General features: G+C 21.6%; 1 protein-coding gene and 2 non-coding genes across 3 annotated transcripts; all 3 read left to right on the top strand.

Annotated features, from left to right (window-relative positions):
- The first annotated feature begins 4,510 nt into the window (after positions 1-4,510).
- On the top strand, positions 4,511-22,187 carry LOC122847385 (insulin-like growth factor-binding protein complex acid labile subunit). Its single transcript, XM_044145025.1, has 9 exons — positions 4,511-4,583; positions 6,445-7,035; positions 7,393-7,716; positions 9,183-9,497; positions 14,778-14,897; positions 15,342-15,854; positions 20,777-21,031; positions 21,329-21,604; positions 22,180-22,187. The coding sequence occupies exons 1-9, from the start codon at positions 4,511-4,513 to the stop codon at positions 22,185-22,187; spliced, it is 2,475 nt and encodes an 824-aa protein (XP_044000960.1).
- Trnai-aau lies at positions 13,805-13,878 on the top strand. Its single transcript has one exon. It is a non-coding gene; the product is annotated as a tRNA-Ile (tRNA).
- Trnai-aau lies at positions 14,257-14,330 on the top strand. The gene has a single exon. It is a non-coding gene; the product is annotated as a tRNA-Ile (tRNA).
- Positions 22,188-22,781: the final 594 nt, after the last annotated feature.

The raw sequence follows: 22,781 nt of genomic DNA, 5'->3' as shown, positions 1-22,781 counted from the left end.
GTTAACCGTTACGAAGAATACAAAAGTAAAAAAAAAAAAAAAGAGAATTAAAATAGAAAAAATAAAACTGATGGATAAAAATGAAAATTTAAAAAAAAATTACCATTTTAATTTTATGATGAAAATTGTGAAAATGTTGTTGACATTTACATTGTAGTAAAATGACAAACAATATACTAAAATTTTTATTATCAAAACTATAAATAATATAAATGAAAAAAAATGAATAAATAAATAATTACATACTCAATTAATTGTTATAATGAAACAAATAAATTATAATTGCAATGAAAATAATTGATGATATTAAAATGATTTTTCTACACATATTAGAAACAAATTAACAATTGAATAAATTACTCCAAATTTATTCTCATTTATATTCAAATTAATATTTAATTAATTGATTTTTCAAAATAAATAAATTTATAATTACACAAATTTATAAAAACACAATTAATTTTTTTCTTTTTAGTTTTTTAAATGACTATAAAACCTTTTATAAATTTTCAAATTTAATTTTCAATTAAAAAATTTAGTATAGTTTTAAAAACAATGAAAAATGAATAAATTAATTAATCAGAAGAAAAAAAAAAATAAATAAATACTAAAAATAAGAATAAAAAATAAATAAAAAAAATTGATATATTTATTTTTTTCTTTTTTATTTATTTCTCTTTGTACATGGGGTTTTGTGATAATGAAACTCAGTCAAATGTGATTCAATGGGATTATATGACGGCTTCCTCAGGATTTATGATGTTTTTTGTGTATGTGTGTGTCTGTGTGTATATAGTAATATAAGTAGTAATAGTAATATAGTAAAAAGGAAGTTTGAAAATGGCATAGTGGCCAAGGATGACTTTGCTTTCCATCATCTTAATTGATCGTGTGTTATACTCAGCAATCACTTTGACGTTGGCAAACTGTATACCACTTTCTTATATAAAACATCAGATTTACGTCAAATCATCTCACAACTTTAGCCAGTTATCTTATACATGTATTATCAAACAAAAAGGATCAAAAAGTTTTTCATAAATATATATATCCATGTGATTTTATTCACATGTTTATGAGTTTTATTCATTTATTTATTTTTTTTATTTATATAGAAGAATAGGTATTACAAAAATAAAAAAAAAACTTTTATTTTGGGGAATTATGTTACAGATAAAAGCACTTGAAATTAATGAACTGTGATTTTTCATACTTGGCATATTTATTTGAATCAATATAAATTTATTTTATTCAATAAAATTTTTATTTACCATTTTTTTAATTTTATTTTTAATATATATTTTTATAATTTAAATTTATTAATTGGTTTATATATTAATTAGATAATTTTATATATTAAAAGAAATTATAATTGTCTGTATACAATGAAAATAATTAAATTGATAAATATTAATTATATTAAAATGAAAATTTAAATTTAGTTTTTTTTTTAAATATTTAAATTTTGTTTTTCACATTGTAAATTCAATTTGTATATAATAAATATTAAATAAGTACATTTTTTTTAGGGTCAAGTAAATTATGTAATGAAAAAAAAAAAAAAAATATAATTAAAACACAATTATTGTCTGAGTTGAAAAATAAAAATTCAATTTATATTTAAAATTTTATAATGAATATTTAATTTTTTTTTGATAAAATGTATGACATAATTTTTTTTTGTTCAACTCATATTTATTTAATTAACGATAAATAAATTATAACTCATAAATTTATAATTTCATGAAAATAAAATAGAAAAAATGTAAAAAATTATAAAAATAAATTAATTAATATTTGATAAATTTATTATTGTTATTATAATTGATATTATTAACTTTTGAATTGATGAAATAATTTTTTTACACACATTATTTCGTGAAAAACTAATTTTTTTTTCGAAGCAATGAATTCATTGTGGCGTTTGAGGTTGATAATCGATTGAACCAACCAAACTCTCATAGAAGCTTTTCCACTTGAACAACGTAATCTGACAAGATTGAAAGTTTTCAAAAAGTATATATACTTTGAAGAGCATTGATGCTGATAAGTACTCAACATTTTATACACGACAATTTATATTATCGAATTATTAAATAATAACATTTTATTTAAAAAAAAATACTAATGGCTTACTTGAATCAATACTTAATGTTCTTATAATATTTATAAAAGAAAAAAATTTCAAAGTAACCTTTGATGTACTTAAATGAATGGAAAAAAAAATATTTAAACTTTTGAAGACTTATAATTATCCTTATGATATTAGATAATTTAATTATCTTTGTTTACTTAAAACTTGAAAAAATAAATTTAAATAAACACACAGTAAATGTATTTTCGAAATGAATGTAGATATTAAAAAAAATTTAATTTCATTGTATAAATATAAATATATAATATTAAAAATACTTTGTAAATTCTTTGTTTTATTTTTATGAGAGTTTAATCAGGTTGTGATTTAATATCATAAAGTTTTAATGGATTCAATGAGATGCGTGAATTGAGTTTACCAAGAAAATTACATTACTGTGATTTCAAATAATGTATTTAATTAATTGAAAAATTTTTACTACCTCGACCTAAATTTTAATTGAATTATAAAAATATTTTATAAAATACTTGTTAAATATATACAGTATTTTGTTTTTAAATTTTTTAATAATTAAAATTTTTTTATATTTATAATTTTAATGGATTATTTAAAAATATAAAATTGATTATTTAGACAATGAAGATTAATTAGTGTGACCCTTATGATGGAAAAGTTAACTATTTAAAAATTCAAGCCGGAAGTTTTTTTGCAAAAATCTCCATAGGAGACAGCTATATAGGTTTCAATGAATTTCGTGGAAATAATTTTCTTTAAATAACAAAAATTGATTATGATTTTCAAAGTATTTATATATAAAATTATATAGATATTTTTATTTAACCAATATCTATTAAGTAAATGTCATTAGTTTTTCGAATAATTAATTTTTTCAACATTTAAATGTTTCTCAAAGTTTATTTAAAAATAAATAAATTATTATAAAGCTGACATTAACACTCTTGGCATGATTAAAAAAAAAAAAAAATAGAAAAAAGTTCTTTTAATTTAAATTGAATTAATATTATTTAATACTTATAAATAGTTGTATTTTTAATTAAACAAACAATTAAAAATAAAAACAAAAATCACAACGTGAGATAAAAAATATAAAAAATTAGAAAAAATATCTGAGTTGTTTTTACATTAGCCACTTGTTTTATTCATTCAAAAATAAATTTAAATAATGATTGACACAATTATTTATCAAAAAAAAAAAAAAAATGTAATCCTTAAATTATTATTAATTCATTGAAAAATTTTATCAGTCAAATCATGCTAATAGTTTAAAAAACATTGTAGACAAAAAATGTAACATCAATGATTTATAAATTTTCAAAATAAAATTGACGTCAATAGAAAAAAAAAAAAACTAGTTGTATAATAAAGTTGTATGTCTAACATTTCAATTTAATGATTATTTTGTGAATAATCTAGTATATAAAATTAATAGTAAAAAAAATTTGACGTCCTTCAAAAGTTCATGTCATAAAAATAATAACTCGTGTATCTAACCGGTTAACCCATCAAATTAAATCACATTATTATGAATTTTTAAATATTCTTGCGTCTATATATAACCAGTTGAAATATTAAATTTTTCATCAGTCAATATTTATGTCTCATCGAGTCGGTACAAATTTTAATTAAAAAAAAAAAAAAATGAAATTCATAATATTTTTTGTATTTTATTGTGGTATTATTTTAGTACAATCAGTCTACTTTAAAGATTTCATAGATCAAGATATAACTTATCAAGATTTTGATATTAAAAAAAATAATAATATCTTAATGTCAGTAGAACAAAAATACTCATTAGCATGGGAATTGATATTATCTGATAAAAATATAAATTCAATTGCTCCAAATGCATTTAAAAATTTATCAATAAACATATTGACTATTGATTTTGCAGATGAACATTTAAATGTTGAAAAAAATTCATTTAATGGTTTAGAAAATGTTAATTCAATTATTATTAAAGGTGGAATTATATCACTTGATGATACTAATATTTTTCAAAAAATTAAAAACCTACAATTTATTGAATTAATTATTGATGAAGGTAATAAAAGTCTTGTCGAAATTCTTCCAAGTCAATTCGAAAAATTAAATGCATTAACAATATCAAAAAGTAATTTAAAATCCATTGATAATTATAAAACATTACGTTCATTTAAAAATATATATGATTTAAAAATTGAGAATAATAATATTCAATCAATTGGAGAAAAATCATTTATTTTATTTTCACGATTAAGATATTTATCATTGAGATCAAATAACATTACAATATTGCCATCAAAAATATTCGATGGAATTAATAATCTCAGTGTACTTCAACTTGGCTACAATAAAATAAAATTAATACCAAAAAAAACTTTTAAAAAACTTAAATCTTTAATTATTTTGGAGCTGATGAATAATCAAATTGAAAATATCATACCTGGTACATTTAAAGATCTACAAGATCTACAAGAATTACAACTGAGTGAAAATAAAATTAAAATATTACCAAAAAATATATTCACTGGATTAAAAAATATCTCTATATTAAATGTCAGTTCAAATGAATTAATAAATTTTAATACTGATACATTTAACGGGCTTGATAATTTATCATACTTGGAATTAAAAAATAATCATTTAACATTTATCACAAATGGCATATTTAATAAACTTGGTAAATTATTATATCTTGATTTGAGTGAAAATAATATTAAAAAAATTGAAAATAGCTCATTTAATGGAACAAATTTAAAAATAATATTGTTAAATAATAATAATATTAAAAGTTTAAATAAAAATATGTTCAGTGGATTGAAACAATTGTCACATATATTTTTGAATGATAATAAAATTAAATTTATTCAAAAAGATGTATTTGATGAATTTAAAAATTTAAAAATTATTCAATTAAATAATAATGAAATTAATAAAATATATCCTGGTGTATTTTTGGGATTAAATCTCGAGATTTTATCCTTGACTGGTAATAATTTAACAATTATTAAAGCTAAAACATTTCAAGGAGTTATAATCCGTGAATTATTATTGTCTGATAATAAAATTGTTAAAATTGAAAATGATGCTTTTAAAAATACGTCAATACAAAGTATTTATTTTAACAATGTTAATATTACTGTCGATAAAATTGCCTGGGGACTTTTAGAGTCTACTGAAATATTATTTGAAAAATCATTTGATGAAATTTTTTATAATGATTATTGAATTGTATTTATAAAAAAATATATTATTAATATCAATTTATATAAAAGTAAAAAATAACCTTTTTTTTTAAATTAATTTATGAGTGAATAAATATATCTTAAAAAATATTTGTTTGAATTTTTGTTTATTATTATTTTTGGTATATTTAAATGATGATAAAATGTTTTTATAAATTTTTAAAATTAGAAAAAACAACAAGTGCAATGACCGAGAGATGCTTGTGGATTCATGTGATAAGAAAAATAAATAATACAATTTTTTTGATAAGATATTTTGATGTTGGTGATTTAGAAACAAAACAAAATTATCAGTCATGTTTACATGTATATTTCTAAATTTTATCGTATATAATTTTTAATTTTAAATATTTATTTTAAGCAAATTAAATGTCGTTATTTTTACTGGATAACAGCGTGATTAAAAAAGTTTACAAAATTAGAATAAAATAATTAATAACGCATTATTAATTTATTAATATTCTCGGAAGATATTGAGTGTTATTTTTAATCTGTTGCTTTGTTTGTTATTTTAGTATAGATGTGTAAAACAATGAATAAATATTTTTCGATTATAAAAATAAATAAATAGGACAATAGAAAAATATTTATAAATTATAATGACAATGTCTGTTTATAAATAACTCCACATAAATTTACAAATAACTTATCATTTTTATATACAAATTTTTTAAATTAAAACAATAGAAAAAAAACAAAGTTATTATTCAAAAGATTTTACTTTTTTAAAAAATAAAAACAAATAAAAACAAAAAGAGTTATAAATAATAGAATTTTTATCACCTGATAAAAAAATATATCATGATAAAAATATGTTTTAAATAAGAAAAACATTTAGAGATGAATTTCTTGACATTTATTTAATCAGCCTAAACAAATGCCAACATTTTAGTAGATAAATTTCTGTATAATAAAATTTTATCAAGCTTTCCCTTGTCTATGATTACGATGATGATAATCACCATCATATATAAGTACCTGTTTTTTTTCAAGGGAGCTCAGTAGTGTCCCTGTCAATTAGAAACTAAACATCTACTTTGACTTAGAAATATACATAAATAATGATTGTCATAAATTATTTATTATTTTTTGGTGTTTTATCAGTCAATTCATACAAAATTGATCATGATAAACTTGACGAACCATGTACAATTGAACAACAAACATTAAACACAACTTTAGTGTCATATCGACAAACTGGACTTTGTAATAGTACATATGGTTCAATAATTGACGAAAGAATTACAAATATTGCACGAAAAGCTTTTCAAAATTATTCAGTTGAAAAATTGTTACTTGATTTAGCTGAAACAATTGAATTAGAACCAGAATCATTGGATCATTTACCATCATTACAACAGCTTCATATTAAATCAAAAATAGTTCCATTCAATGAAAATTTATTTACATCAGTTGGTGGTTTGTCAAGACTTGAAATATCATTTGATGCACCAAATAAAAGTCTCATTGAAAGTATGCCAAAAGTTTGCAGCAACTTGGAACAATTTGTAATTGTTAACAGTACAATTAAAAGTATTGGAGGTATTGATTTATCATGTGAATTTTGTGCAAAATTAAAAATTCTTGATATTACAGAAAGTAAAATTGAACTATTATCAAATAATTCATTTGCATCATTTGTATCACTTGAAAATTTATATCTTAGTAGAAATCAAATTACCAATATTCCATCTGGTACATTTAATAATTTAAAAAAATTATTAAAAATTGAACTTGATGGTAATAAATTAACAACATTATCAAGTGGTATTTTTAATGAAACTGTATCTTTATATAAATTACGTTTAGAATCAAATAAGTTGACAATAATTGAAGATGGAGCATTTGAAAATTTAAAAAATTTAAAATATTTATATATTAATAATAATAATTTAACTTCATTGCCAGTTAATATTTTTAATGATCTTAAATCACTTTTAATTTTAGATTTATCAGAGAATAAATTAAAAGTTTTACAAACAAATCAATTTAGTGGTTTGGATAAATGTAAATTTATTAATTTAAATTTAAATAAAATTAATGAAATTGAAGTAAATGCATTTGATGGATGTAAGACATCAAGTCTTTTTTTAAGTGACAATAATTTAAAATCATTGAAACCTGGATGTTTTGATGGATTGACTTTAGATACACTGATTATTACTGTAAATGAATTAACGATTGTTACAAAAAATGTATTTAATAAATTAAACAGTTTGAGAATTCTTGAATTGGGAGGTAATTATATTTCAAGTATTGATGATGATGCATTTTCGGGACTGGCTCTTCAAACATTGGGTCTTGGAGGTAATAATCTTACTATTATTCAAGCTGGTGATTTTCGTGGACTTACTGCAGATAATTTAGTACTTGCTGGTAATTTTAATATTGAAAAAATTGAAAATGGAGCTTTTAAAAATTCGTCGATTGGATTTATTAATATGAGCCATGTTAATATTACCATTAATGAAGCTGCTTGGGGTCTTGAAGAAGGAACTGTTCACTCTGGTGTAGATATGCCAGTTCAAACTTTAATCGACGAATTTAAAATTGCTCGTTATTCTCCAATGGATTATTAATTTGATGCTTAAAAATAATTATTAAAAAAATTAATAATAGTAGTTTACAATAAAAATTATATTTATCTTTGCCAATTTATTATTTTTTATTTCCTTTTTTTTTCTCTAAACAATTAAGCATAGAGCTTTTTTTTCTATTTATTTAACTTGAATATATTACTTTTATGAATATAATTCTAAAAAATGTATTAAAAGAAATTGACTTTGTAATATTGAAAATAAAGTGAAAAAAAAAAATATTAATAAAAAATTTCTTAAAATATAAATACAAGAAGCTAAGATACAGTTACTTATTAATTTTAATTTTATGAAGTAAAAATTTACAATAATAAATAAAAAAAAATTCCATTGACTTTGTGATGTTAAAAATAAAATGAATAATTTTTTTACATAAATCAACTATCAGATGAAATAAAAAAAAAAATTAAATTATGACTTTTATATTATTTAAAATGATAAAACAAAGAATATCATATTTTTTATTTTAATTCATGTAATCACTTTTAATTCAAGTAAGTTCACAGGCCGATGACCAAGAGTGCAATCGATGATAAATATAATTTTAATGCTTATTAAAACCCAGACATTCTCATAATAATAAAAAAAAAAAAATTTGCAAGTAGATATTTGCAAGTCTCATCTTCAGTTGTTACTCGTGTCTTTTACCATTGACACAACTCAAAATAATAATAATAAAAAAATTAAGAAATTAAAAAATGAAGTTTATAATTTTTTTATTTATATTTTTTGCAATAATAACAATTTCATCATGTAAAAAACGTACATCATGTCAATACAGAATACATGAAAACTCAAGTGTACTTTTATCAGTTGAAAAATTAAATAAATGTTCATACGATAGATATTTAAAAATATCAAATAAACAAATAACAAAAATTGCATCAAATACATTTAAAAATATAACAATACAAGAATTAGTTTTAGATTTATCTAATGATAATTTAGAATTAATTGATGAATCATTTATTGGTTTGCCATTTATTAAAAATCTTGAATTACGTGGAAATTTAAAATCATTAGATAAAAATATATTTAAATATATTCATCATTTACGTGGTTTAAAGATAAATATAAATGAAAAAAATAAAAGTCTTGTTGAAAGTTTACCAGGTGGTTTTAAAAATTTAACAATATTAAGTTTGAAAAATAGTGTACTGTTTAAAATTGGTGAAGAAAAAAATTGTGATTATTGTCAGACATTGCTTATACTTGAAATAATTCATAGTAAAATTTTTTCACTAGAACCAAAATCATTTGAGTCATTTAATAATTTAAAAGAACTCAGACTTATTGATGATAATTTGACTGATATTAAACCAGGAATATTTGATGGTTTAAATAAATTAAAATATTTAAAATTAACAAGTAATAAATTGACTGAATTGAAAAAAAATATATTTAATAATATTAAAAGCTTAGGAAGTTTAGATTTGGCTAATAATAAAATAAACATCATTGAAGCTGATACATTTTCTGGATTAAATTTAACATATTTATCATTGTCGAAAAATAATATTACAGTTGTTACTAATGATGCATTTCGTGGTCTGGTGACACGTGATTTATACTTGAGCGATAATAAAATTATTAAAATTGAAGATAATGCATTTAAAAATTCAAAAATTAAAATATTAACATTAATTAATGTTTATATTACTGTTGAAAAAAATGCCTGGGGACTTGGTAAAGCAACAAATGTTCAAACAAAACGTCCAAGATCTAGATCTAATTATAAAAAAACGACTACTAAAAATTATAAAAAAATGACAATGTCAAGAATTTTGTAAATTTATCAAAAAAAAAAAAAAAATACTGTATATTTAATAAATATTATAATAAATTCAATTAAATTTTAAAATGTAATATTAAGGCTTTTTTTAAATTTCATTTTGTTTTGTTGAAAAATTATTCGAAAATATTAATTTAATTATTAAATGAATTATTGAAAAATTATTTATTAATCTAATGTAAATTTTAACGTCTTAATTGAATATCTATTTAAAAAAATTTATTTAGAATTTGTTTTTTTCTATGAAATTTATATTGTAAAAAAAAAAATTATTTATAACGTTAATTTAATTTTAATGAATTTTATAATTTTATTAATTATTTTATTAATATGGAATTATTTATATTTAAATTTTTAAATAATTATATTATTGAGAATATTTTTTTTAATATGTCGAGATAATAAATTGTTGATAACACTCGCAAGTTGATATACCCTTTGACCCAAAATGATACAAAATAAGAATTATCATTAACTTTGATGCTTTGATGGATGTGTATTTTTTTTTTCTCTCTTCATTCTCCCTAAAAATTCTATTTTTAATTAAATTTGATATTCGTTAAACTCAATATATACTCATTGTTTCTTTTATTTTTCAAATTCTATTTTTTTAATAAATTACTGACAGTAAATATTGATAAATTTTAATTGAAAAAACTAGTTCTTTTCGTGTATGTATATTTTTTTTTTAATTTTTTTAACAATTTGTCCACATTGAAATAATTCAGAATAAAATTGAAAATAGCTGAATCTCTTTGATGGCAATCAAATATTTACCCGTACGAGAATTAATACTTGATGAAGTTAATCAAACTCGTGGCAAATGTGTTTGACAAATTTCAAATAATTACAAACTTTTTTATCAAATATTATATGCATACACTTGCTCTTTACCAGAGTACCAGAGTTTCTGGTTTATTTTGTAAGCCCTTATGTTTGATAATTACAGTTCTGAAAGTGACAAAAAAAAAAAAAGAAAAATAGCCCAAAGGACAATTTTTATTTATTCTCATCAGCTATTATAAAATCTTCTAAAATATATATTAAATTTTTTAACAATTACATAATAAAATAAAATATTTAATAAATTAATTCCACGAAATATCTGTTGATAATTTTAATCACAAAAATAAAAATAATATTTCAAACTATTTGTCAAGGTTGTAATAAAAATATTCGAATTCTATTTTAAATTTCTAATCATCTAACACGTGGGTCGTGGGATGATAATCTTGACTATCATAGTATATAAAAAAAAAAAAAAAAACAAATTAAGAGTTGATATAAAAGCCCCAGTAAATTTTATCGAATTTTAGTTGTCACAACTTTTTCATCACGTCAATAACCAGCATAAACTTTGTTTGAAAATTTTTTAAATTTATTTATATCAAATTGACTCAAGTGTCTTATTAAAAAACAAACAAAAATGAAAATCAAACTTTCATTATTGCTGTTTGGTATAATTTTTATTCAATGCATTTTTGCTCTTGATGACAAAATAAAGTGTTTCGATGATAATTTGGCTTTTAAAATTTGTAAAAATTCAAGTCATTTAATTTCAGTTGTAAAAAACCTAGAATTATCCAGCAACTTAGAATTAACAAGTGATGAAAATTTAATAATCAATAAAAAGGCCTTCAAAAATTTATCAATTCAAACATTAATACTCAATGGAAAATTTTTATTTGAACCAGAATCATTTAATGATTTAAGATTAGATAATTTAATTTTTTCAAATGTTGTCACTAATCAAACACTCATTGATGTTTTATCAATACCAATAAAACTGGAGTATTTGCAGCAAATTGTGATTTTCAATAGCACTATAAAAAGCATTGGAGTTGACCCAGAATGTCAATATAAATCAAGACCCACAGTGTTGTCATTGAAACATACTAAAATTGGCTTTTTTGAAAATAATGCATTTAGTTGCTTTGGAGGACTTGAAGTACTCTCTTTTATTTGTAATGGCTTGACCGATATTAATTCACCCGAATTATTTAAGAGTCTTAAAAATTTAAAAGCCCTTAAAATAATAGAAAATAATATAACATCAATTTTAAATAATACATTCAATGGTCTCAATGAGCTTGTAAACATTGATCTTAATTTTAATAAATTAAAAAAAATTGAAGCTGGAACATTTGATAATTTACCTCTTGAAAAAATATCTATATCAAATAACGAAATTATATCACTTCCAAATAATATATTTAAGACTCTTAAATTATTAAAAAAATTAAATTTATCATCAAATAAATTTTTAACAATTGACAATGAATTATTTAGTGGTTTGATTAATCTTGAAGAGCTTAATTTAAATTACAATAAAATTAATAATATTGATTACAATGCTTTTTTGGGAACAAATATTAATAAGCTCGAATTGATTGGTAATCAATTGACAAATTTAAATGGTGAATGTTTTAATGGTATTGAAAATAGCTTGAGATATGTTTATCTTAATGACAATAAAATATCAACAATCAAAAATAATGTTTTTAGTAATTTAAAAATGTTGCGAGGACTTGTATTATTTCGTAATTCAATCACAAAAATTCAAGATGATGCATTTTCAGGATTGAATATCACAAGAGTTCTTATGCTTGGAAAAAATAATTTAACAACTATTGATGTAGGAACTTTTCGCGGTCTTATTGTCACAGACTTGGTTCTTTCTAATAACGAAAAAATTTACATTAAAAATGGTGCTTTTAATAATACAAAAATTGTTAATCTTTGGATTAATTCTCAATTTGAAAATGCAGTTATTCATGTGGATAAAAATGCATGGGGTCTTTCATCTTCAACCAGTGTTTTGTTTGAAGAATTTCATTTTGATAACAGTGATACATTGGGTTATCCACTTTTTTATGACAACTCATTTATTGATTAGACTTTTAGTATTTTAAATAATTTTATATAACAAAAAAAAAAACATGGATAATCTGTATCTTAAATTAGTTTTAATATTATTTGAAAAATTTTATAAATAAATGATAAATTTGTCTCAACATTTAAAATGTAAATATTCATCTTGTTAAAATGTTTGTTTATTTATTTTTCCAATAAAAAAAAAATATATCTGGATAATAGTTGATGACGTAAGAAGATACGTCCAGATATCTAATAAGGAAAATTCTTCCTGTCTGATCAGCCGGTCATGCACATGTCGTGACCTGGCAATTTTCAACATACTTTCTTGGCTATATATTGAAAGGCTGCACGTATATGTCTCAACTTGGCATTTATATTCATTAAAAACAAAAAAAAAAAAAAGAAAATTAATTTAATTTTTTTTCTAAAATTTTTAACTTGACATTTTAAGTAGCTTTAATAAATTAGGACGTTAATTTTTTATTCAGATTTCATCGATAAAATAAATTGCATTAAAAATGTATCAAATTTTTTACTTGAAATTTTAATTTTATTTGATTTGCAGAGATTAATATTCAATTTAAATTTTAACATAATGGTAAAAAAAATTGTGAATACATTAATGTAATTGATTTAGGATAATAAAATATATTTTAAAAAATAAGATAAATATTTGAATTTATTTTTTGACATCAGAAAGAGGTCAAGAAGTCAGTGACAGCTATTTGAAATTTATTAGAGAGACCTGTATATCTAGGAAGTCAAAGGGCAAAATGCCAAGGTTATTCAGTACTGACCAAGATATAATTTATATATATCTATATACAAGCACTGCTGAAATTCCGACCTAAATTAAAATAAAGAAGATTTGCTCCCTGTACGATCTTGCGTATGAGCTTGTTATGGAGTTGCGCATTGAAGCTGTATGATCATTATTTTCACAAGAAAATTTATTAACAAAATTTATAAAATATTTATAAAATAGTAATTAGAATGATTAACTCCACTGTGCATTGTTGGTTTAGTTGATTTTAATTTGACTGTTTTATGATGAATTGTATGTTTAGATAAAATAAAAATTTTTTAATAAATTAATGGCATTGAATTTTCAATTTGAGCAGCTTAATATTATCAGTTTTCATTTAGATTAAAATTTTTGATTATGTACAAAAGATTTTCCAGGTGGACCAATCGCCATGGCCCATTAGCTCAGTTGGTTAGAGCGTCGTGCTAATAACGCGAAGGTCGCGGGTTCGATCCCCTCATGAGCCATTTCTTTTGCCCTTTTTTAATATACAAAAAACAAGAAATTAAAGCTTTTTTTTTTTTTTTTTCAATAGAAGTTCATTTGACCAATTAATTTTTGATAGATAAATTATTATATAAAAAAAATGTTTACAGAATTTATTTCTGAAAATTAATTTACGGAAATTAATATGGCCTTTAGAGGAGATCCATTTTTTTTTATTTTTATTTACCCATGATAAACAAATAAATAATTTATCTATTTAACTCAGCTGACGCACGACTTTATAGAATTCACAATAGATTCAAATATTAAGATATATAGATGATGTCATTAACTTAAATCTACTATGTACACAATAGGCTATTTTGGACGCGACATATGTGGGAAAAATCATTGACCATGGCCCATTAGCTCAGTTGGTTAGAGCGTCGTGCTAATAACGCGAAGGTCGCGGGTTCGATCCCCTCATGAGCCATTTTTTTGTTTTCCTTAGAATTAAATGATTAAAACGATCACGAATTGAACAAAAAATTGATGAAATCAACAACTTTAACTTGTTATTCAATTGGAACCGAAAATTAAGTCTAGTGATACATAGATATCAATTTAAATTAATCACCAAAATAGCCTTTATAAGCCACGAAAATTTTATATCGGGTTAGTTGACGAGCAAACTTTGTACTGTTCGATTGTTTTTTATACTATTCTACGAAAATGAAATTCATTGTAATTTCATTGCTTTTTACAATTTATTTTGTTCATGCTGACAACGAAATATGGTGTTATAATATAGTAGGAGGTTTTAAAGCTTGTATGAATTCAAATACATTGGTGTCTGTTGAAGGAGGTGATATTCCGTGTCTTATTCTTTACATTTCAAACATTACATCAATAGCTGCGAACGCATTTAAAAATCTTTCAGTCACAGACTTGACAATTGGTTTAGAAGAACAAGAATTGCAGCTAGAACCGGATTCTTTTAATGGATTACCTTTATTAAAAATTCTCAGAGTTGAACTCGGAGAAATACCATATAATAAAGGCATTTTTAAGTCAATTCGAACATTAGAAAGTGTGCAGTTAACTACTAACAAAGCCAATCAAACAATTGCAGATTACATGACAAATGAATTTCAAAATATTAAATCTTTATCTATCTATAAAAGTCAATTTAAAGATATAGGAATTAATAAGTCATGTCAATCATGTTCCAGCATCACTGAACTTCGATTATCTAGTACTAATATTACATTGAAAGAAAAATCATTTATTTCTTTTGGAAATTTAACGTTTTTGCAACTTTATAATACTAGTTCTTTAAATTTTCATCCAAAAACATTTGAAGGATTGAATCAGTTAAAAACTCTGAGCATCAGATATAATGAATTACAAGCTTTTGATTTTGCAAATTTTACTGGTTTAGATAAACTCGAATCTCTTAACCTTAGAAATAATAAATTCACATCAATTCCTAAATATATTTCAGAATATCTCAAGAGTTTAGATTTGGCGGAAAATAAATTAACAACAATACCAGGCAAAGTTTTCGAAGGAATACCAAATATTGAGAAGCTTTTTTTGTCTACCAATGAAATTTCATTAATTTCACAAGATAGTTTTACTGGATTAAAAAAATTAAAGTATCTCTACTTAGATGAAAACAAAATCAATAAAATTAGTCCTGATACATTTTCAGGACTCAATCTCAAAGAGTTGCTATTGTCAAATAATAATTTAAATGTATTAAAAAATGAAGATTTACGAGGTCTTTCTACTGTACAATTGACGCTATCAAACAATCAATTGGAGAAACTTGAAGATGATGTTTTTAAAAATATTAAAAACTTCTACGAAGACAGTAAAATCATTAACGAAACTATTTCGGCTGACGACACAAATGAACCAAAAACAGCATTATTATTGGATGGAAATAATTTGACACAAATTTCACAAAAACTATTCGATGGTATGAAAAATTTAGATTTTTTGTCTCTGGAGAGTAATGATCTCCACGAAATTGAATATAACTCATTTAAAGATTTGAATTCTCTAACGTACTTGAATTTGAACCACAATAAAAAATTAAATCTCACAGCTGATATCTTTAATGGGACAAATCAACTCGACACTTTGGAACTCGCAGGCATGGGATTAACAACTGTTCCCAATAATATATTTAACAATCTAAAAATATTGAGAAGAATAAATTTGTCATACAACAACATAACAATCATCAAAGCCAATGCATTCAATGGTTTCCCAAACATAAATGGTTCATGTATAAAATTAAGCAATAATCAAATTGACACTATTGAAGATAATGCATTTTCAGGATTGAACCTTTCCTGTTTATATTTAAACAATAACTTTTTGACAACAATTGTTAACGAGACCTTCGCTGGACTTAAATTGGAGGCATTGTACATCGAGGATAACAAGTTCCCTAATGACTTTAACGTTACAATATATCTGTAAAATGCCTGCGGACAATAACCGCACGCTACTTTTGATTTATATATTATTATTTTTTTTCATTAAAGCAATTTTAAATTTAAGATTAATTTTAATAAACTGACATCGTATTATATTCGATTATAAAGTCATAAATTCATTAACTCAAAACTTGTATAAATATAGGGGAAATAATAGCATGGTCGAGCTCATGTGGCTATGTAGAAGTGAATGGTCATTATTATTATATTACTCACAACAGCCTGGAGATCACAATATTGTTGCTAGAGGCAACACCCTCATAATTTCATGCAGGAAAATGTATTATTTTTAAAAATAATTTTGTCACTAATTAATTATCTTTTAACAAAGAAAAAAATTATCTTGTAATCGTGTGTGTTTTAGTTAAAAAAAAAAATATTTTTTGAAAAATAAATTAAATTAGATCAGTCATGATAACATGTACAGTTTTTTTATAATTAAATTCAATGTTGCTATTTAAAATAAAAAAAAATATTAATAATTGCATATTTCTACTGATTTGTCAAATAAAAATTTTTATATTTGTTTAAATATTTATTTTGACTATTTGCCCGACCACTTGTCCCATCAGTTAACGATTATGTCAATGTGATAGTATAGCGTTATATTAAATTATAAGTAGGGTGAGTGTCACGGTCAAGTTCACGTACGAGGAGCAAAATGCCATAGTCATAATCATATTATCATTATAATTCCATTACTCACAATAACCAAGAAAATTCATTGAATATAACGCGCCAACGAGTCAACACAATTGTCTATTAATCCAACATAATTCTTTATTCTTATTCATAATATAAACATTAATCATAATAAATAATTTTAATCATAAAAAAAAATTTATCTTTGGACGAAAAATTATATATACTATTTCACATATCACTTACTTTGTATGTCAATAATTTTTTAATTAAAAATAACTTTCTAAAGATATTTTTAGTCTTTATAATTAAATTTAAATTATCAAAATTTTATTACTCACATTTTCAGGTGGTTTGCAAAAGTAGAACATCTCAGTTTTTAGTCAGACAAGAAGATGAATATTTTTTTTAAATCCTGAAACAATGTAAAAAATTATATCATCAACAATAGCAAAAAAAATTAATTAATTAATGATATTAAAAATAAAATGTAAAATTGTAAATTTGATGCATGAATGATTAATTAAACTATTCATTCGTAAAATTAAATTAATAAAATATTGAAACTATATATTGATTGTCAATAAAATATTTTTTTATTGTATATCAAAGTATAATCTTGATATAATTGATGTTAAACTATGTCAAGTATTTCATATGTAAAAAGTTTCAGTCTCTCTCTCTATCTTTACATGAGATAGTGCTTTTCAAGAATTATGGATTTATGTGATTTATCCAACAACATGAGCATGCTTGCTAACAAAACTGCTTGAGGGCTTACAGAAAGAACAAGAGTACATCTACAAAATGTTTGAAGTTCATATTACATCTATAAACATCAAGTATTAATAATTTTCAAGAGCTTTGTTTAATTTTGCAATATGCATTTTTCAAATAACCACCACTTAATTTAAAAACAATTTATCACAAAATACAAATTTACATAATTATTTTCAACATAAAAATAAAAAATCACTGTGAATTTTACAAGTGAATTTTACAAGTCATAGAATATAGTTGAAATAAATATACATGAGTAAACAAATAATATGTTATATGATTTAATAATAAACATTAATTTATTTTATGAACCATTAAATAAATAAAGACGTTGTGCTTCCAGATGTTGATTGATGCTACTTATAATTATTTTGCAACAACAAACTCTATTTATTCAAGCAAATTTAATTAGAAAGACACGTGGTTCCTCTTCATTTAAATGTGTCACCATCTTCACATCACGATTTTATAATAAACACTCATTTTCCAAGGTTTATTTTACTTGAATTAACAATTAAATCTTTTAAAATATTTAAAAATCAATTCTCTATTATTTATTTTATTCATATACATTTATATATAAATAATATATTATTTTATCTCAAACTATAATTTTAATTTTAATTAGATATTCAACTTTGAGTCTCATTAATTATTTGTTCATCTAATTATATTATTTGAGGATCTTTTATTTATAAAAGCTATTAATTATTAATCAGGATTTTTTTTTTGATTTAAATAATTATTTTATATATTGTTTTTAGATTATTTAAAACATTTCTACTAAAAATTTTTAAAAGGGGTTTTTTTTGTAACAAAGAAATGAATATTTTATAAATTTTTTACAAAATATTTTTACATGATTATTTATTCTCTGTATTATTAAATGATAAATTGATGTATCATGATAATATTTTTGGTAAATTCATGTAAATAAAAGGGAAACGTGAGGATGTTTTTGTAACCGATTCAATAATGATTTTAAGCAGTCAAGACAAGTAAGCAATATACTAGGAATATATTAACAGACATGTATATATGTAAATATGTCAGTGAATTTGTGATTCCATAGCAGCATAAGTGATCCAGTTGTCAGATCACGTACGAGCAAGTTTGAACACATCTCAAACTATTCAACAAAATGTGAGTGAGTTTATTTTTTTTTTTTTATATACATTTTTTTTCGAGTTATATCAATTGTTAAAAAGTTTAAATCATCATGATGCGAAAGAAAATATATACTGCAAAAATTTACGTTATTATAAAGTTTGTTGCAAATTAAATTTATCATATTATTGATTGACAAAAGTTATTATTAGATGTTTTAAAAATGTATATTAATTAAAAAAAAATTGATTATTGAATTTCCAGATAAATAATTTTTATGTCAAACTTGCTTGGAACGTTTAAAAAGAAATTTTATATTATTTTTTTTATTCAACGAATATCGACAAATAATCGGTTATTTTAGATACAATAAAAAAAAAAAAATAGAAACTAGTTTATTTCCGTCTTTTTCATAGTTTCCAAGAGATCTGACAACGACGGTGACAACAAAAAAGAAAAAAAAAAAAAAAGAGAAAATAGATACAATAGAAGAAAAATACAATAAAAAAATTTAAATTTTCTTGACCCATGCACTGGTAAAATTCACATATACCTGCTGCAATCCCATCCTCCCATGGACCCAAGTTAACAATCAAGATCCAACCCCCCAAAATCTGTTTTTTTTTATTATTTTTTTCTTTTCCCTTTTACGTAAAAAAATATGGCAGTCTATATCATTATTCATTAGAAAAAATTTCATTTAAATTGTTAAAATTCATAAGAGTCAATTAAATACATATATTATATTGGAATTAATAATTCATCAAATCATCAATAATATTTTCAGCATTAAAAGTACTTGAATTGAGATTTGAGTGATGATAAAATTAATTTATTTAGTACTAATGAGTTAACATCATTTAAATCATCAAGTGTCTTCATCATACTATCAACAAGTATATCAAATTAAAAACATAATATGTTTTAAAAATTTAAATCTACTTTTTATTTTTATAACAATGAGTAAAAGTGAAGTAAATTTACTTTGAGAATATATATTCAATAGATTAACATCACTGAGACATCTGGAATTAACCTCCAACAAATTAATGACTTTAAATTACAAAAGTTTTAGTGGTTTGGATGAATTTTCATCATTGACAATAAATGGTGAAAATATATAATAAAACTTTCAATAGATTTTACAATATAAAAAAACATTTAAATTTTTTAAATTAAATTAATAACTAAATTTTATATAAATATCTATAAATATTATCACAAAATAATTTATAAAAATTATTGATATCAAATAATTAATTAAAAATAAATTTTTAAAATTCTCATAAATAATATTAATATTGATAAATTAAATTAGAAATTAAATTATTGAAAAAAAAAAAAAAAAAAGTACATTCATTTCTATTTTAAATAAATTTATTTATACTAAAAAAAAAAAAAAAAATGATATTATTTTTTCAACTCGAATAATATGTTGAATTGTTCTACCTAATTTTCTTGATCTAAAATTTCAATGATGAGATGTTTGAGTACAAAATCAGTGTCGGTGTCACAAACACCACTTGCATCCTGAGGGTCGGGAATGCAAATAATGTATGATTAAAGTAGTGTCATGTAAAAGAGTCAGAGAGAGAGAAGACTAAATGAGATGACAACAAAATGTCGTTGTAAACGACTGACGTATTCTATCATTGAAAAAAAAAAAAAAATAAAAGATTAAGTATTTACAATTGTAAACGTATATGTTTGAAAGCGACCCAGAAGCTGTTATTCAGTCTACTGAGTATAACACTGTGTCAAACAAGTGAAGCCTTTTAAATAAATTTAAATAGAAAAAACAAAATCCATTATACAATAATAATAATAATAATAAAAATGAATAGAATATTATTATTATTAATTATTTATAAATTAATAATAATATATTTAGTTAATGGAGATGATAAAATAACATGTGATATACGTGGTGGTTTTAAAATATGTAAAAAATCAGGTGTATTATTATCAGTTGATCAAACAACTCATTATTTTCGTTTATATATTATTGATAAAGAAATAACATCAATAGCACCAAATGCATTTAAAAATTTAACAATATCTGATTTAATACTTGGTCTTGCTGATAAACAATTAGATTTAAATTATGAATCATTTAATGGTTTACCAAGATTAAAATTACTTGAATTTGAATCTGGTATTGTTCCATTAAAATCAAATTTATTTAAATCAATAAAGCTAATAAATGAATTTAAATTTATTGTTAATGGTGGTAAACAATCACTCATTGAAATATTACCAGATGAATTAAAATGTTTAAATACATTAAGTGTACAATTAAGTACAAATATTAATTCAATTGGTTCAGATATATATTTAAAATTTTATCCAACTGTATTACATCTTATATTGAGAAAAAATAAAATAGCATTAATTGAAAAACGTGCATTTACATCATTTAAATCATTAAAAACACTTGAAATAACAAATACAGATATACTTAATAATTTACGTCCAGGTACATTTGATGAACTTGATTCATTAAAATATTTATATTTAAATTGGAATGGTTTAACATCAATATCAAAAAATATATTTAATAAACTTGTTAATGTTGTACGTCTTGAATTGGCTTTTAATAAAATTAAAAATATTGAAATTGAATCATTTTCTGGTATGATTAAATTACAAATACTCAAGTTACAATCAAATCAAATTAAACATTTAGAAAATGATATATTTATTGGTATACCTGGTTTACGTGAATTGAGTATTAACAAAAATTATTTAACATATATACCTAAAAATATATTTAATCGTTTACAAAATTTAACTCATCTTAAATTGGGCTGGAATAAAATTAATAAAATTGAAACAGATGCATTTTTTGGACTTGATTTATCGTATTTAATATTGGGATATAATAATATTGATGTCATTGAAGTTGGTGCATTTCAAGGATTAACAACTGATGATTTAATTTTATCAAATAATAATATTATTCATATTGATAATAAGGCATTTGAAAATTCAACAATTGGCACTATTCATATGTACAATGTTAATTTAACTGTTGATAAAATATCATGGGGTCTACGTGAATCAACGAGAATTTTTTATAAAAAAAGTTATGACGAAGAAATGTCGAAAATTTTTAAATATTGGGATGATGAAAAATTTGGATCATTTTATATTTAAATTATATATCAATCTAACGAAATGGAAATGTTTTTTTTTTTTTTTTTTTTAAACATTTAAATTGTAATGAAATTTGATTATTATTGGAAAATATAAATTTAATAAAATAAAAAATTTATGGATTTTTATTTATTTTTTTTTCTACAGATATTTAACCTCTTGAATTTTAATGAAATTTTTTTTATTTATATTTTATTTATTAAGAAACATTTAGAGTGATTATTATGTGTATGATAGTTTCATCAAAAAAACATACAAATCTACTTTGCAAAACATGATGCTTATGAAAAATTTATAAGTTAATTTTTTTTTTCATAGTAAAAATATACACTTTGAAACTATTAGAATAAAAATTTTATGAACAACATTGAGGCCAACAGGTTTCTACTACATAAAAACAAATTTAAAATATAAAAAATATAAAAAAAAAAGTATACTTGTTTTATAAATTTATTATATATTCTTTTTTTCAATTTAGATAAATTATTTTTTTATTATGATTTATTTTTAAATATATATCTCTGTCCAATATAAAACCGACATATCTTTTTTATTTTTATTTTAATTAATTAAGTAATTTAAATTTACATTTAAAAATTTATTTTTTTTTTTTGACGATACTAATGAAGTTACTTTGTCAATAAAATATATATGTGTTAAATTTAACCGGTTTAGTGAAATTGATTTATTTCACATAATGAATAAATAATAAAAATTAAAAAACAGTGAAAATATAATTAATTATTTAT

The sequence above is a fragment of the Aphidius gifuensis genome, linkage group LG1, assembly GCF_014905175.1.
Source record: "Aphidius gifuensis isolate YNYX2018 linkage group LG1, ASM1490517v1, whole genome shotgun sequence".
Classification (NCBI taxonomy): domain Eukaryota; kingdom Metazoa; phylum Arthropoda; class Insecta; order Hymenoptera; family Braconidae; genus Aphidius; species Aphidius gifuensis.
The sequence above is the reverse complement of the archived record's forward strand: the minus strand, read 5'-3'. Positions and strand labels throughout refer to the sequence as shown.

Excerpts from the sequence above, each read along its gene's own strand:
- LOC122847385 (XM_044145025.1), top strand. The coding sequence starts at position 4,511 with ATGAATAATCAAATTGAAAATATCATACCTGGTACATTTAAAGATCTA. Across the intron at positions 4,584-6,444 it reads TCTACAAGAATTACAACTGA|TCAATTCATACAAAATTGAT; the intron begins GTGAAAATAAAA and ends GTGTTTTATCAG. Across the intron at positions 21,032-21,328 it reads ATTACTTGAATTTGAATCTG|ATATACTTAATAATTTACGT; the intron begins GTATTGTTCCAT and ends TAACAAATACAG.